Below are 17,044 nucleotides of genomic sequence, written 5' to 3' on the forward strand. Positions count from 1 at the left end.
CCCCCCCCCCCCACTCCCATCGGAGAAAATCAGCCCATACTCTGCAAGGTGGTAATTTAAGTGTTGCTTTTTCACGCCCCCTTCTCTGGCTTAAGGACACGGAATGAATGCAATCACTAGACACTTCTCTTCTTGCTGAGGGCCCCGGGCTTGACGCAACCCAATCTTCAGAGGATAAAAATCCAGTTTCATTTAGAAGTAACGGTGTTTGCTGGATGTGGTTGTACTAAAGGCGACAGACTAGGGCTCTGGATTGAGAAAAAAAAGGCGTGTCCAGAGGCAAATAGTATCGGGATTTTTAGATGTTTATGCCTTCCTTGGTGTTGGGTATTTGCCACAGTTGAAGTATTTTAAAAACATCCGAAAGTCTTTTTAGGTCTAGGAGGAAGCCCTCCTGTGACCCACCTTCCCTGTGCCTCAATTTCCTCCCCTAAAATAATTAGGGGTTAGGCCAGATGATGGCAAAACGTAATGGTTATGTTCTAACTAATGAGCAATATTTTTTTTTCAGGATGAAGACGAATGGAAAGAATTTGAGCAAAAAGAAATCGATTACAGTGGGCTTCGAGTTCAAGCAATGCAGATAAGGTACAGATGTGGGGTTTTTTAAGTGCTTATTTCAGGGATTCGTATTGAGTTTTTTATTCCTAAGATGCATGATGATGAAATTGAATTTAGAAATAGACATTAAAGCAATAATGGATTTAGGTATATCTCAAAAGTTCTATTTCTCCTATTTGCCCAACATTCCATTGCCACTAGGGGAAAAAGCTACCAAATTCTGAAGTCCTGTGAAAAGCTAGTTTAATTTAAATGCCCTCATTAGTATTGGAAATTATAGAAATAATGGTTAAAATGACAATTATAACTCCTTTTTTAGGCAGGCACTACTCTAGACATCTGAAGTAGTCTGTGTGCCTTCCTTTTTCCTGAATAAACTCAATCAACAGGGATATTAGAACTAATTTAGTCTGTATATAACATCTTAGTAACTTAAATAACTGGAGGTAATATATTAGATTTTAAACGTATCCTAGATGAGTTACTAAGTCAAAGAGTACCATGATATTCTGTTTACACAGCTAAAAACAAGACAGATTTTTCATTTAAATAAGAAAATACTTCAGTGTGGCTGTATCCATATTATTCCCTTGTCTTTTGAAGTCTACTTTTTGAGAATATTGCTGGCAGCTTCTCTTAGAATGTAATGTTAGTTTCCTTAACTATAATATAAACCTTTTCTTTTATAGGTGGTAGTTTATTGGTCTAAAATTTTTGTTTTTAAATATAAACTTTGGGAGTAGAAAGCTCATCACAGATTTGCCTTTTTCTTAACAAAGCAAGGCAACCATCTGGTGGGGGTGGGGGATCATTAGGAAATGGCATTTCTGTTTTAAAATTCCCTAACAAATTATAAAGGCAATCGCTAGTAAAAGTTGAAAACACTTAAGTTAAATTTAAGTTTTATTTTCAGTTCTGATTTGTTGGGTGTTCTGAGTATCTAAAGGGGATAGAATGGATATTGGAGTCCTGAAATTGGAAATGTATTCTGCCTCTGGTTCTTTGTTGCTGCTTTAAGTACTCACCACCTGTAAAATACTTGGGAATGATTTATACCTACCTTATAGTTCAAATGAGCTGTGCTGTGATGCATGTAAAATAATAATGCAAGCCCTTAAATGTCAGCTGTTGAGAGAAGTACTCTTATTCTTGAGCCTTTCCTTTAAGACTAAAAGCTGCCTAATTGGTCTTCTGTTCCATTCAAAACTGTGCTTGTATTTGAGGGTGCTGACTGATTAGTTGACAGGATAAACTGATATTTGGCATCCGATGTGGGGGCTCTGCTCACATGCAGAAATTTGGGGGAAGACCTGAGTGGAGATAGAATTGTAATTATCCATTTTTTTTTTTGTTTGAATCCATTGATTTTTTTGCACAACTTATTTGCAGAGAAGATAGGGCACTAAATTAAGAAAAAAATTCCATTAGCATTACACTGAATCGTTAAAGCATGAAGATAACTTATTACTAAATCTGAATTCCAAATTCATCATTAAAGCAGATTATTATCCTTTACTTGGAAAACTGCCACTTTTGCTATGATCAATCCTTCTATTGCAGGTTATACTTTTAATAACCTGCCAGAGGTTTGGCATTTCAGTTTCTTCATTTTACTCCTAGCCAACACTATGAAGACTTATTTTCCATTTAGTAATAAGGTCCTTCAAGTAAAACTTGGCAGTTACCCATCTAAAATGCATTCCTCAGGAAAAAGGGCTTAAAATGAACCAGGTCAAATAGTATTTGGGGAGTGGGGGGGCACAGGTTGTGCCATTTTATCTGTAAAAGGCCCATGGATGGGAAATGCCAGGGGGTTAGGCTCACAATTGCATATTGTTTGTCTAGGAATGCCATTAGATGGAAACTTTTGAATCAGATTCTTGAGTCATCTTGTTAAGGGCATAGTCTAAGAATTTCATAGAACAATCTCCTTACTCTAGCTATTTACTTGTTCTGTGCACACTGAAATGTAATTGAGAGGTGCTGAGGAAAAGATTATGGGAATCTTAGGCTGCTTCCAATTTGAAAGCAAAAAGTGGGATGAAAGGGGAGCAGTGGAGAAAGTTGGGGACAGGTATTTGCTTTTTAAAAATAGCATCACAACCCACAGACCTTTTTGATTTGGTTAGTAGTCTTTTATAGTACTATGTAGTCCTATAGATTTTAATTTAACTTGATGCCAAGTGGTGTGTTCTCTACTGTAACTTTGTCACATTGTTTCCTTTAATAGTTTGGCATATTTTAGATGAAGGAACATTGCAAAAAGGAAATGGGGTTTTTAAAAACCAGCAAAAGAAACTAATAATTGCCTGACACACTTTGTCCATAGTCCTATTTTTGTATTGTGGGTATAGGGATATCTCTTTACTTGAGTTGTTATATCAAACAAAGGCTTTAAATTATAGTATTTTGAGCAGTTCTCACTTAAGGTAATATGTTGACAAATAAAGTTAAAAAACGGGCTTTGGTGATACTGTTTAAAAAAACAATACTCCCAACTCTGGTCAGATTTTTATCTTAGGGGATAGGTATGCTACCAGCTGGTGCCATCCTGATGCTTCCAGTGCTAAGTCACTGCAAGGGATAGTATTAGGCTGTTAGATACCATTGTAAATTACTGAGCCCTTATGCTGTGAATGTCAGCCTCATTTTCATCTGTTAAGCAGGGTTAACAACATTCTCCTCTTTTTGCCTCACAGGGTTTTAAAGAATAAGGAAAAAGCTCTTTAGGTAATAAATGTAAGCTCTTTGAAAAAAATATAAAACATAAAAAATGTAAAGGAACCTTCCTAAGTGTGTAGTGGAGGCTATATTCCTAGTAATAACCATAAATATTCCCAAGTACTTATATATTATGATTTATAAGTTATGACAATATGATACAGAGTAGATAATTTTTTGGCATGAAAAATTGGAATAAACAATCTCCTACATCTTAAATTCTTTTAGCCATTATAGACCTTGGGGGGGGGCCTGCATATTCAGCTTTTGACTGATTTAGATTTTATTCATTTTTTGGTTATTCTGTGAATATGGCACATGGCGCATGAGGGGATTTATAAAATGAAAGACTGAGTGGCATCATAAATCTGAGTCATTTACATGTGTTACCATAGGAAAGTCATTTCCCTTTGTCCAGAGAATTCTCTCAGAATAAGAGTTACAACTGTAGTGTGCAGGTCTGGGAGTTAGTATGGTTAGTTTTAATTGCCAGGTTTACCTGGTTATTGCTCGTGGACCTTAGACATGCCCAATTCTGATTTTCCTTTATGTGCAAGACAGGGAGTAGATGACCCCTAAAACTGTTTCATGATCACCTGTGAAAGTAGTTGGAGTTGTGATGTAGATTGGTAGAGGGAATTTTTACAACTGAAGTGATCCTGTCAGGATGAACTTGGTATTGACAAAATTTTAAAAATGTTATTAGCCTAAGCAGGCAATGGAATATATTAAATTGCATGTTACTAAGGCCATCCTTAAAATGACAGAAGAATTTACCTTAAGGTTCCTTTCAGCTCAAATTTCTTGATTTGAATATTAAATATTATGCATTGAAATGGGTGCTAATTAAACAGACCTTTTCTTTGGTGGATTTGATTCAGGTATTTGCCACACTTGAGATTTTTGTTAACAAGCAATCATGGGAAAGGGGATTTTGAGATTTATTACAAGCACTGAAGAAAGACTACTTTACTCTTCACTTTTTTGAACAACTCTTTTTTAACTCTTTCTGTCTTAGAAGTGATACTAAGTATTGGTTCCAAGGAAGAAGAGTGGTAAAGGGTAGGCAATTGGAGAGGTGTATGAGGACAGATTTGAACCCAAGGCCTACTTCTATCAACTGATAGCCACCTAGCCCTCTGTCCTCCCCTTTGAGGAACTCTTGTCTAATGCTGGAGCTACACTGTTTCCTTTTTTCTGTCTTGAACTTTCAATAAGTATTTTTCTCAAGCTCCTATGTGTCAGGTACTCTGCTTAGTCCTGTAAATAAAAAAGGAGTCAAGAGACCTATCCTCTGGGGTGCTGATAATCCAATTTGATGGAAATTTCAAAAATGTACTTTAAAGCCAAATCAGATTTAATGGGATAACTCATAGCTATAAATAGGATACCTACAGGATAAGACATGATAAATTACCTTTAAAGTAATTTTGTTCTGTTTCAGTTGTGTCCTCATTCTTTAGGGGACCCCATTTAGAGTTTTCTTGGCAAAGATACTAGAGTGGTTTGACATTTCCTTCTCCAGCTCATTTTACAGATGAAGAAATTGAGGCAGTTACATGACTTGCCCAGGGTCACAGCTAGTATCTGAGGCTAATTCTGAACTCCCATGCCCAGAATTGTTATCTCTGTCTTTTGGTGTCAATTTAGTCTTCAGTTTGGATAGATAAAATCAAAGTAAGTTTTCTATTGAATTTGCAGTCTATTTTCACAGGCAGTGAGGTTTTCTTTTCTAAAAGTTTTTTTTAAACCAAAATTTAAAAGTTCTATTTAAAAATAATCCAAGACCCTTCCACAAAATACCTTTTAGAGCCTTCTAACAAATATTTCTCTGGTTTCCTAGATTACAGAAGGTAGTAGTGAAATAGTATATAGAGGCCAGGCAAGCTGATATTAACAAGTGCCAGGTGACAGTTTGATGCCAGAGGATGAAGCAATGTTATACAAATCAAAACTCAAGAGTATGGGCAAGGCCACCTCTTACATTATAATACAGTAATTGATGTTTGTGACTAGGTTTTACTCCAAAAATGTAGAATAATATAGTATTTCTGTTAATGTGATAATATGTATAAAGCTTTTATATGGCAACTCCTGATAAGGAAATGACCCCTAAAATCTCAAACTGATTCTACACTATATACCTGTTTGTCATTGAGAATCAGCTGTGAGCTCAGGTCCAAGAGGCTTGTCATCCAGAGATTGGATGCTTGGTTTTGACCATAGCAATCAGAGCCTGAAGATAGGCCATTTAAGGTGTCAGTTAAGATTATTATATGGTTCCTAACTGAGGGCCTGAGTCCCAATTTGTTTAAAAAAAAAACAAAACCCTTAAACACCATGTTTAATTGGTTATAAATGATGTAGCTACAGTTCAAAACTTGACAAAGTGAATTTGAATTGAATAAATATTCAATTGAATAGTTTTGCCTTTCTTGCTCATAATCCTATTTAATGAGACACTATTGTACTATTTTAAGTTCTTGACCATGAGCAATTGAATTTGGAAGGATTTCTTTCTGGGGAACATTTTGATGGAGATAATAAATAGTAGGGCTACTTTAATCTAGGAGTTTTACTTTTTCCTTCATATCTCAGGATTTTTTGTTTTTGTCTTTAAAGACCAACTTCATATTATTAGGGATCTAACAGCAACTTTTTGAGCAAGAAAAGCTTGAGGAAGCCTAGCAATCTCACCTTGCCACCAAAGTGTTTTTTAAAGTAGATTTTTATTGATATCTTTTGTTTTTTTTTTCTCCCTTTATACTCCCCTTTCCCTTTAAAAGGAATAAGGGGGAAAAAAATCAAACCCAATTAATACAGTGAAAAAAATCTGATATGCAGTGATCCCGTACCTTTAAACTATTTTCCTCCACCCCAACTCCCAAGGAGTGGGACAGGTTTCATCCATCTTCTTTGGGGCCAAGCTTCTACTATATAATTTCACGTTAATCTTTCCTCTAGGCCCATTGTGTATTGTTTTCCTAACTTTTTCTTCACTTAGCATCAGTTCATCTAAATACTTCACTGTGTTTGTTAATTTATTTCAGCACTGTAATAGTATATTCATATACAATTAACATTTGTTGAGCCATTGCCATTTCCCAGGTATTAAGAATGTTTTTATTTGTACTTAATTTTTCTTTTTAATTGTTGACATTGTTTCACAGTGTTCTTTCCTCTCAAAGAGATTGTTTTAATAATGGCCACAGGAACACACTGCTGAGAGATAATGAATCTAGGAAATTAAGATTTTTCCATATCTCTGATATGGAAGGTTTTCTATTTGCCTAGAGAACTGTTGTTCTTTTCTGTTATTTTAGGGACAACGTATGATTATATAAAGTTGTGAAGACTAACTTTTTAAATTTTTAAAATCCTTACCTTCTGTCTTAGTCAATACTAAGTATCATTTCTAAGGCAGAAGAACAGTAAGAACTAGGCAATTGAAGACCTGCCCAGGATCACACAGCTAAATATCTACTGTCAGATTTGGCTTTACATCCTGTGAGACTTAACTTTAAAAAAAATTTTAACACTCATTTAAAACTCATCCAAATTAATATTTTCCTAAAACCCCCTTGAGAGCCAACCATACAATTGTTCAAGTGATGGTGCCTTTGCTCAAGACTGTTTGGGAAATTTGTCTTTGGTAAACCATCAAGTCTCTTTACTATAGTTATCGGAGAACTCCTTTGGTTCTTATACCTTTCTCTTACCTCCCTTCCATTCTTTTCCTTCTATCCTCAGCTTAACTTTTCTCTGCAATATACCTGCTTCCTGAGTCAACAACCCTGTTTGCTGGCTGTAGCCAAGAGAAAAGAGGGACTTATCAGCCAGATTCAGGCTGGGTGCCAAGGAAAATCTTGTTCTATACTGCCTGTCTTCTCTTAAAGGCTACCATCTGATAACTTGGGTTTAAGTGGCTGAGTGCCCTAAATTCAAATTTTAGAAAAACTTGTGTAAAAATACAAGTTAATGATTTGGTGGGGAAGCACTAATGTATTAAAAGAGGTTTTGTTTTCTGCATTACAATCCTTAATTCACTGATGGAAGAGAAAGGGACCTTAAAAGAGGGTCTGTTGCTTCATGTTATAGGGAAAGCACAGGCATGTTGAACTTTTTTATCCCCAGGAAAAAGAACTGAAACACAAGAAGTTAGTTTTCCTGAGTTCTGTCTAGTACAGTGGGAGAAGGTGATTTTAAGTAGAGAACATAAAAGTGGCTATATGTTTACAAAATTTTTTTATGCAATTGAGTTTGTACTGAAATGAGTTTTTCTTGGGTTTTAGGATACTGGTAATTTGGGCCTCAAGTTTCCTCATCTGTAAGATTTGAAAGGAGGATTCATTTCTTTTTAGTGCCTTTTTTTTTTTTTTTTTTTTTTTTTTTTTGGTTTTATGTTTTGCTCTTTAATAAAGAGGCATGGATGTACATTTTCATTTAATGCTGTATATTTTCCTTTAATGCTATATAAATTTTTTTTTGTGTTTAGATGTTTAAAGAGAAGTTTAGAATTTTTCTTCCGTTTGCATAAAGTAATTTGTTAAAACTATGCTTAAAAATCACATATGGTTGGGAAAGGGACCTGACCAAGATGTGCTTTATTTTAAGGTTAAGCATAATATTGTAGGCATTATTTTCTAAAATCTAGTAATATGTAACTTTAAAGTCTATAAAGCATTATATATAAAGGTTATATTTATGATGTACTTTAGTTGTTTAAAACTGCACTGAGACTTTTGGGAGACCCCCTTATATTTAATTGCATTTGATCCTAGTAATCTTGTGTGGTAGAGTACTATAGGTATTATCCTTAGCTTAAGAGATGAGACTGAGCCCTCTGGCTAAGTAATTTATATTAGAGGATTCCTAGGTTCCATCTGAGGAGATAGTAGTTACAGCTGAGAGTATTAAGAGACTTGTCATAATCTCTTAGGTAGAGCTGATCTTGTCTCAAAAGTTCAGTTTTCAGTGTTGCCTCCTGAATATTGTCCTTGAAAAGAACTTTTGGATGTTCATTCAGAAAAGGCTGGCAATAGTACTTTCCTAGGGGAGAATTCTTATGAGTTAGCTGACAAAGCATTAAATTTGCTTGTTTTTCTCCAGTTTTCTCTCTCATTTTCTGTTCTTGCTCTTCTCTGTTATCTTGGGGAAATGTTTTCAGAAATCCTCCCCATTTACAACTCTTCTGCCCTAAACTAGTCTGTTGTGTTCCTACTAGCCCGTGATATGTTGCTATTTCCCAAAAAGAAAGAAAGGATTGGTAGATGGTTTTGTAGTCTGTTAAGTTAGAAGCTTATATTAGATTTTCCCCCCCACAAGTTGAACTTTTTTTGTTTTGAAATATTTTATTTAATTAACTAATTTAGGCTTTTTTCCCAAGGTTCATGTTCTTTCCCTCCCCTCCAGTTCCCCCCTCTCCCCATAGTCAACACGCAATTCCACTGGGTTTTACATATGTATCATTAATCAAGACATATTTCTATATATTTGTACTAAGGCGATCCGTTTAGAGTGTATCCCCAGTCATCAATCTGTGTAGCAACTAAACTTTTAACTATTATTGACATTTTTCCTAATTATTTCTTTAGTCTTAGATTACTATATATGCCATTATTTTCCAATAGTGAAAAGGAAGAAGATGATAACGAAAAGAGAGAAGATCCAGGGGATAACTGGGAAGAATCTGGTGGTGGTGGCATAGAAAAATCATCTGGTCCTTGGAATAAAACGGCTCCTGTTCAAGCACCTGCTCCAAGTATTGGTAATGTTTTTTCCTCTCAAGTTAGAGTATTATTTCGTAATGCATAGTTTAAATAATCAAGCCTTTAATTATCTTTAAGTGGAGGCTTAGGTTTTCTCTGTAATGCTTGAATTTCATTTGTTGTGTGTCACTGCAGACTTTTCACACAGTTTGGTAATTCTTTCCCTTTTACTTAAAACTCTTGTGTTACAACATATAGTCAGTCCTTGATTGAAAAAATGTTTCTATTATTGCTATGTTTTTAATTCTATAAGTAAGCTAGCTACTGAACTGTTTTATCAGAAATTCCTTTTAAAATTTTCTATCCTGCTGTTCTAGTAGAAGTCATAGAATAGTATTTCTTACTATGATGATCAATATAAGCCTTATTAATCAATAATATTTATAAAAAGTATTCATTAATGGTGGTTCCTCTAAGATTTTTTTGTGGGAGAGAGGGGGTTTACTATCAGAATTTCATTATGATTAAAGCTTATTCATTTTTTATCTTCATAAAAAAGTTCACAAAGATTGTTTTTCCTTAATCCTTTTAATTTCTATTTGTCTTAAGAGATTACTTATTTTACCATCTGTAAAATCTAATAATGCTTTTAGTTTTATTAACATTTAATTGTAACCATTAATTTCTACTTAATATTACAAGCTTGGTAATTTTGCTTTCATGAATAGTACCACATTGTTTACTAAGAATGAATTGACTAGAAGTCTAGTACATACAGTAGTACTTGTATAGGACCACCATTGCTCAGAAGTGAGGACCTCCCTTCCCACCCCCCTGCTGGTTTTTATATCTCTTATATGTATTGGATCCTTTCTCTTATGGTTGTCAGGTTAGCTTGTGGTCTGTTTTTAAATGACACACAAACATAGCATAGCACCAAATAGAATTTATTCTTATTAGGAGGTTCCTATTTAAAGCTTACCTAGATAGATAGACAGATGTCAAGTGTACCTCATTTCATGTAGTTGATAGGAAGCAAAAATATTTTGCTGTGCCTATAAGCTTACTGTTTTTTTTTACCAAATCATTTTTTATGTTAGTTACAGAAACCCCAGAACCTGTTATGACTGGTGGTGTATACAGGCCTCCTGGTGCCAGGGTGACTACAACAAGGAAAACACCACAAGGACCACCAGAAATATACAGCGATACACAGTTCCCATCATTGCAGTCCACTGCCAAGCATGTAGAAAGTCGGAAGTAAGTGTAGGTGGTTAATTTTGGAAAATGTGGAGTGACATTTAATATTGATAGATTTCTCATTTTATTCGTGCCTTTTCCCTCCCTTGACAGGAAATCAAGGAAGAGGGATGAAAATGATCTGATAAAACTGTTATTAAGATCTTAGCAGTTTTAGTTGATCTCTAAGAAAGAATTGGGCTTAAACTATATCCAGGAGAAAGGAAATGGGCCCTGGAAAGGGAAAAAATAATGGGAGCACCCTAAAGGAAAATACTTTATTTTATCCAGGGCAATTTTAAAGATATGGAAAGTCTTGTGTTGTTGAAAGTTCTTAAAACAGTTTCATTTCTTCAACCTGTTCCATATACCGTTGCAAGTAGAAATGTCATTAGATTGGTGCATGTTCAGTGAACACATGAGAGGCGTTTGACTTAACGCAAGCACGAGGAACATGTAAAAGCAGTTCCTGAAAAATGTTTTGTGTAATTTCTTTACCTAAGCAGCTACAATCTTATTTAGGAACTGTCTCCTTCCTTGCTCCATCACCAAAAAAGTGGGGAGACTTGTTCGGTTTACACATTAGTACTGCTTCTGAACATAGTGGGTGGCTTCCAAAGCAGAACCCAGGCTCTTCTTTCCTTAGTTCTCTTTAAGAACACAGCAGTTTGAGAATGATCTTTCACTTTGCCTTGTTCGTTCAGCATTATACTCTTAAAAATTAATAAATAAAAAGCCATTTCCTTATATTTGAAAATGTATTTCCCAAAACTTCCCCTGCCCTCACTCCCCCCCCCTTATCCTACCCAATTCTATGAGATGAAACTTGTAGAAGTTAGTCAAGCTTGACTTTTGACTTTTACAAAAGGTTAGATCAATTTAAATGTCCTTTTGATATTAAGGAAATAATAGTAAACCTGTAGTATAATTCAAAGGAATTACCATGTCAAATGGGAAATACCAATTTTTAGATTTGTTTTCAAACCAGCCTTGAAAATTAGTTGCAGTTAATACCGCAGGACAGAATACTTGAACAATGTTAAAATAGGCCCAGCTGAGAAAGCACTTTTGTGTTTTATTTAGTTGAAACCTTTTATTTTTATATCAAGAGGTTAAATCAACTCTAAAAATTGTTGATAAGCTCTTTTAGAGTAGCTATATTAACTTGATGACATTCATCCCTCTTCCCCCCACCTTACATTCTTCTTGGGGTTGGTTTTTTTCAAGGAAGATTATTTCAAAACTACCTTAGTTAAGAGATATTTACTGATTCCATTTCTTTTCCCTTAGGGATAAAGAAATGGAGAAGAGCTTTGAAGTAGTAAGACACAGAAATAGAGGTAGGGATGAGGTTTCCAAAAACCAGGCACTTAAGCTGCAGCTAGACAACCAGTATGCTGTGCTTGGGGATCAGTAAAGCTGCCCACACATTACAATTAAGGAATGGCTTTTTGATAACCCTCCTACTAAGGTAACTAAACTACAGCTAACGGCCATGAACAACAACCCATCTTGTGATGTCTGCTGGATCTCCTGCAGCATGTGCAGACTGTTTGACATCAGCGATCGGCTGAACTGCTGCCCTGTGGAAGCTTAATGTGGTATACACCATTGGATGTGGGGGAATTCTCAATGTTATAAATTGCTTGAACTAGATTCACCAGTGTTCTTTGATAATTACTTTGGGAAAACAAAAAATCCCTCAAACCTGCAGCCAGTGGTCATTTCGAAATCTTTTTATGTTCAGATACTGAGCCTTCGTAAGGGTTGACTACCTCAGATTTGCTGCACTCATTGTGGACACCATGTGGATCACAACTTCTGGATAAGAAGGTTACAGCTATTAAGTGGCGATGTGAAACTTGAAACCAGCTCTACTGGATTCCTATCAGAAATCCTGCAAAAGTCAGCCATTTGGGTTCTGATCTGCTATAAATGACAAAGATTTAAGTGACCTTAATTAACCTGTCCTGGGCCCCATCCTTAAGGAATACTTTCTCTAGTAGCTATGGCTATTTACGATTTCCTGAGGCGTACCACTCTCAAAAGAACTGTGTTCAAATAAACCCATGCAGAGCTGTCGTGTTTTTTTTTTTTTTTAAACCCTTTAGCTGTAACCCTATTCTGAGGTTACGATAAACTAAATTTAACCACACTTTGATGTACAAAGTGGGATTTGGGGGGGTGGAGGGTGGAGGGGTTGAATGGTCCAATTTTTTTTCTTTAGCCATTTTTATTTGGATAGCACATGTGTTGTATTTTCCGCCAACAAGGCCTTCCTTGCTTTGACTTAGAATCTAAGTTCTTTGAACAGAGCATAATGCTTGGTTGAGTAACATGAAACATCTGTGAAGAGGGATTGTGAAATAAGTTTCATAACCTGATTTCCACCCCCAAGGGGCTGGAACTCCATAGCCTTTAAAGAGCAGTGGATGCCAAGGCTTGACTTCAGGTGCTGCTTAAAGCCTCTAATCACCAGGTCTTTAACTTGTACAGTATGTATTTGACAGGAGTACCCATATCTAGCAGGTGGGATTGTAACCTTTTTTTACTGCTGGAGTAGAGAGGTGTTCACTGACCTGTGAGTTTATTTCTAGCAAAATTGTCTTGCTCCTTTTAAACTTAAACCAATATGAGTACATCCTAATCATAAGCTTGGTGATACGTGCACAAGCTTTCCTGATGTTTCACAGATACTGACCAGTTGTGTGAGGTATCTGACAGTTCTTCCAGGTGCCACACTTAGCCCCAAATTTTCAAGGTCAGGATGTTTATTGAAGCAATGATTATCCTGACTAGCTCTGTTTGATGTGTCTATTGCTGTTCAGTGGTTGGGGTGGGGGGGTGGGGGGAGAGAATGGGGCAAAAGACAGGTGACATAGCACTTCTGTTTTAGCTACAGGTTAAGCAATCCAGTAAATTAGTCCTTAAGTGGGACCTGACAAAGCCACCCAAAGTTATTGCCTATGGTATGAAAGTTTCATTCCATCTAACTTCAGATTCTGTTCCATCTTTCTTAGTTTTGTCACTTTGATTCAGTACAAATATTGCAAAGTGGTATGTGGCCACTTGATGCGCAGAGTCTGAGTTTCTATATTAAATTACAATGCCAAATTCAGGAGTTGCAGACTTGCCACTGACAAGAGTGAAGCAAGTTAGGTGAGTAAAACAATCTCCCTGATGTGATAGCATATTCTCTTGTAGGGGTTCAGATGCAAAAATCACAGTCTGGCTCCTAGAAGGGTTACTGACAGTGTCTCTTGGGCAGCCCTTGCCAACTGCTTCTTGGCATAGTTGCTGGCATATCTGAAGGAATTGGCAGGCTAGCTCCCTGTCCTCTTAGAATAAAGGTGTACCTGGACAAATTGCTGAGCCAAGGAGGAGTTGGATGTTCAAAAGAGGAACAGGGCTTACTCGGTCAAACTGAAGACTTCATTCGGGAACCAAAAACCTTAGTAAAAGAATTAAATAGAATTCTTGGACTTTGAGCCATCTATTTTCCCTGAAAAGTATGCATCTTTGCCAGCAGTGTCTTTGTTGGATTATATTACTGAGGAATGAACTGAGATGATTATGTGGAAGTGTTATTTAATGGCATATTGTACTAGAAATTTGAAGACCTGCAGTAGATTTTAAATCCCAACTCTTGTTATAACATTTTTAAGAGATTGTGAAATTGTCAAAATGCACATTAATCAAGTTTTAATATACTGTATGATGGGTAGATGAGACTGTCCATTGTACCTTATTTCGTTATTTGAATTCTCAGGCATGGTTTTGGCAGTGCAAGAACCCTGTAACATTAACAAATTCAATAAAATGGAAATGTATATGGATCTTTGAGCCTGATATTTTTTCCTCAGCCTTAATCCTTAATGATACAATTTGGTTAAAATCAATAACGTGTGTTTGAACTCTTTAAGGGGTAGGATGGGGTTGGAGTGGAGAAGTGATCCTTGAAAAGAGAATGATTACCTTTGGTTATGTATATTTCCCTGCAAAGACTTATAGTTTCATGTTTTGGAGTGGAGGTGAGTAAACTTGATGTGACTAGAATTTTTAAAAAGTTGGGCCAAGTTTAGTTTGCTTTAAATTTTCTTAACTTCCTGTTATAGATGGGAGTTAGTGTAGCCACCAAGTTATAATGAATATCATAAAAATTCAATTGTTTAAGATGAGACCACCCCTCTCACACCCCCACCCCCATATACTTTGGGAAAACATTAGTCATAACTAATTTTTTTTTCTCTTCTGACTCCTATCACTATTACAGATTTCTTTTTCTTACTATCCCTACCAGGTTATAAAAATATTTTGTTTTGGCATTTCAAAGATGTAAGTGAGTACTGTGATTGAAAATTGAATTAAAACCAGTAGGGTTCCTTTTTTTTTTTTTTAATTCAGACTTTAATGCTATAGAACATACATTTAGTTGTAAAAATCACCTAATTGTTTTCAAGGTTTTAAATATAAATATCCAATCATGAGCATTAGAAGCCTTATAATGTCTTTGTATAGAAATGACTAACAGATTAAATTTGGAGAAAGCCAAACATACACATTTCTTGAAAATTTCCACACTTGGGGGAGGGTAGGTGGCTCAGTGTATTGATAGCTTAAACTTGGAGATGGGACAGTCTTGGTTTCAGATCTGGCCTAAGATACCTATTTGTGTGAGCCTGGGCAAGTTACTTAACCCCTGATGCCAATACACAGATTTGATTCTAAGACAGAAGGTAAGGGTTTTCTGTTTTCTTTCTTTCTTTCTTTTTTTTTTTTAAGAAAAATAAAACTATATAGATGGTCTCCACTAGTTACAGTAGTCAAAATATCACCCTCCCTCCCTGCCTATAGCTAGCCTGGTGGTAAAAATAGTCCTCAGGCAAAAGAAATAGAATTTTCTACCAGAACTATGCTTGTAAACTCCCAATAGTACCTGCCCCAGGGGCATATGAAACCAGGGATGCCTCATCACTACAGTGAGGAATCACAGGATTTAAGAGTCAGGAGGGACCCCAGCAGCCACCTAGTATAACCCATATCCTTGAAATGACCTCCACTAGGATATACTTGGCAAGTTGTCAACCCTCAACCTCTACTTGAAAACCTTTCATTCAAAGGGGGCTCACTACTTCCCAAGACTTTGCATTTCATTAATGGCAGGTGTTATGATTAGGATAGTTTTCTCACTATCCGGGTCTTTGATAATTTTTCCACACTATGGTTAATACATAACAGCAATTCTAAATTATGTTTATACACACACACATATATACATTCTGCTGAACAAGATACTAGAGGTAACAAACTCTTGATGATTGTTACTATTAAATCATTTTTTTAATTAAAAAAAACACTCAACCCATACCTGTCTTAGAATCAATATTATTTGTTGGTCCCAAAGCAGAAAAGCAAAAAGGGTAGACAAAGTTGGTGCCCTGGGTCACATAACTAGGAAGGGTCTGAGGCCAGATTTGAACCTAAGACTTTGTCTAGTCCTGGCTCTCAATCCAATGAGCCACTTACTTAGCTGCTGTTGTGACTAAATTCTCCTTATAAATCATTTAATGTACCATAGTACATGATGGCCTCAAGGCTTTTTGAAGTGTGTAGAATATATTTTCCTCTATAATACTTAATATACTAAGTGGCTGTAGGCTACCATGTTTCCTGAGTTCTTGTGTTTGTTTCTTTAAAGTACTAAGACTGGAACGTTTTTATCGTGACTACTCCCCAGTTTTGTTTCTACACATCTGTGTATGTATTTGTGTGTTTAGTCCTTTGACCAAATCTCCATGTGATTCCCCACCCTTTGCTCTATGCTTGTATATTTTCAGACCACTAGGTAGAGATTTCCTCCCCTACCTTCATATCTGCTCTCTTGTGATTCTTTAGGCCTTCCCCTCCCCCCCTCCAGAACCATCCTCTCCCCAGAACTTCTTTTTCTTGTCTAGCCTCAAAAAGCATTAAAGTTCTGAAGAGACACTTGTTTCTTCTGCCTTTTAGGATGTTAGCACCATGGCTTTATAGGGCCCCTTCTAGTCTTATGTTTTTCTGTATCTTGAATGGTTTCAAAGTTTCTACTTGGCCTCTGTCCCTATGATAAGAGAAGTATTTGAAATTGCCCAAACCCCTAAAGGATTATACTGGCTTTGCAGCATAAATTACTCTGGGTTGTAAGTTTTTCCTTTTTTTTGCCTTTGGAATTTGTCTATTTCAACCACATGTATGCTGAGTCTTAGGTGAGTCTGACTATTGATAATTTAAACTTTCTAGATTCTAACTTTTTTTAACATGGTGGCTCTGGATTTCGGCATTGATACTTCTGAGACTTGGGGTTCCTTTTATTTATTTGTTTAGTTTAGTTTATTTTTTTATTTTTAGCCTTACCTTCCACCTTGGAATTAATACTGTATATTGGTTCCAAGGTAGAAGAGTGATAAGGGCTAGGCAATGGGGGTCAAGTGACTTGTCCGGGGTCACACAGCTAGGAAGGTAACAACTCACATTTGAACTCAGGATCTCCCATCTCTGGGCCTGACTCAATCCACTGAGCCACTTAGCTCCCACCTATTGGGGTTCCTTTTAGAAGTGGAAATGGAAAGGGAGAGAACATGAATCATGTAACTATAGGAAAATATTTTTTAAAAATAAAGTAAAAATTACATTAAAAATGTAGATTCTGGCCTTGTCTTTTGAATAATTTTCAGGATCTGGATAATTTTCATTTTTCTGAAAAGGGTTTCCAGGTTATGTTTTTTTGTGATTTAATTGTACTTAAAATCTTTCCTTGACCTATTTTCCAGGTCTGTTTG

The 17,044-nt window shown here is 36.1% G+C and overlaps 1 protein-coding gene across 2 annotated transcripts; it reads left to right on the forward strand.

Moving 5' to 3' along the window:
* The first annotated feature begins 515 nt into the window (after positions 1-515).
* Positions 516-13,021, forward strand: CDV3 (CDV3 homolog). 2 transcript variants are annotated; one of them, XM_044679910.1, is made up of 5 exons: positions 516-588; positions 8,913-9,049; positions 10,091-10,250; positions 11,520-11,569; positions 11,977-13,021. In XM_044679910.1, the coding sequence occupies exons 1-5, from the start codon at positions 578-580 to the stop codon at positions 11,991-11,993; spliced, it is 375 nt and encodes a 124-aa protein (XP_044535845.1). In that variant the 5' UTR covers positions 516-577; the 3' UTR covers positions 11,994-13,021. The 2 variants fall into 2 exon arrangements, with proteins under 2 accessions (XP_044535845.1, XP_044535846.1); XM_044679911.1 differs by lacking the exon at positions 11,520-11,569 and having other exon boundaries at positions 11,977-13,020.
* Positions 13,022-17,044: the final 4,023 nt, after the last annotated feature.

This window comes from Gracilinanus agilis, chromosome 5 (assembly GCF_016433145.1).
Source record: "Gracilinanus agilis isolate LMUSP501 chromosome 5, AgileGrace, whole genome shotgun sequence".
In the NCBI taxonomy this organism is placed as follows: domain Eukaryota; kingdom Metazoa; phylum Chordata; class Mammalia; order Didelphimorphia; family Didelphidae; genus Gracilinanus; species Gracilinanus agilis.

Excerpts from the sequence above, each read along its gene's own strand:
- CDV3 (XM_044679910.1), top strand. Across the intron at positions 9,050-10,090 it reads AGCACCTGCTCCAAGTATTG|TTACAGAAACCCCAGAACCT; the intron begins GTAATGTTTTTT and ends TTTTTATGTTAG. Across the intron at positions 10,251-11,519 it reads AAGCATGTAGAAAGTCGGAA|GGATAAAGAAATGGAGAAGA; the intron begins GTAAGTGTAGGT and ends CTTTTCCCTTAG.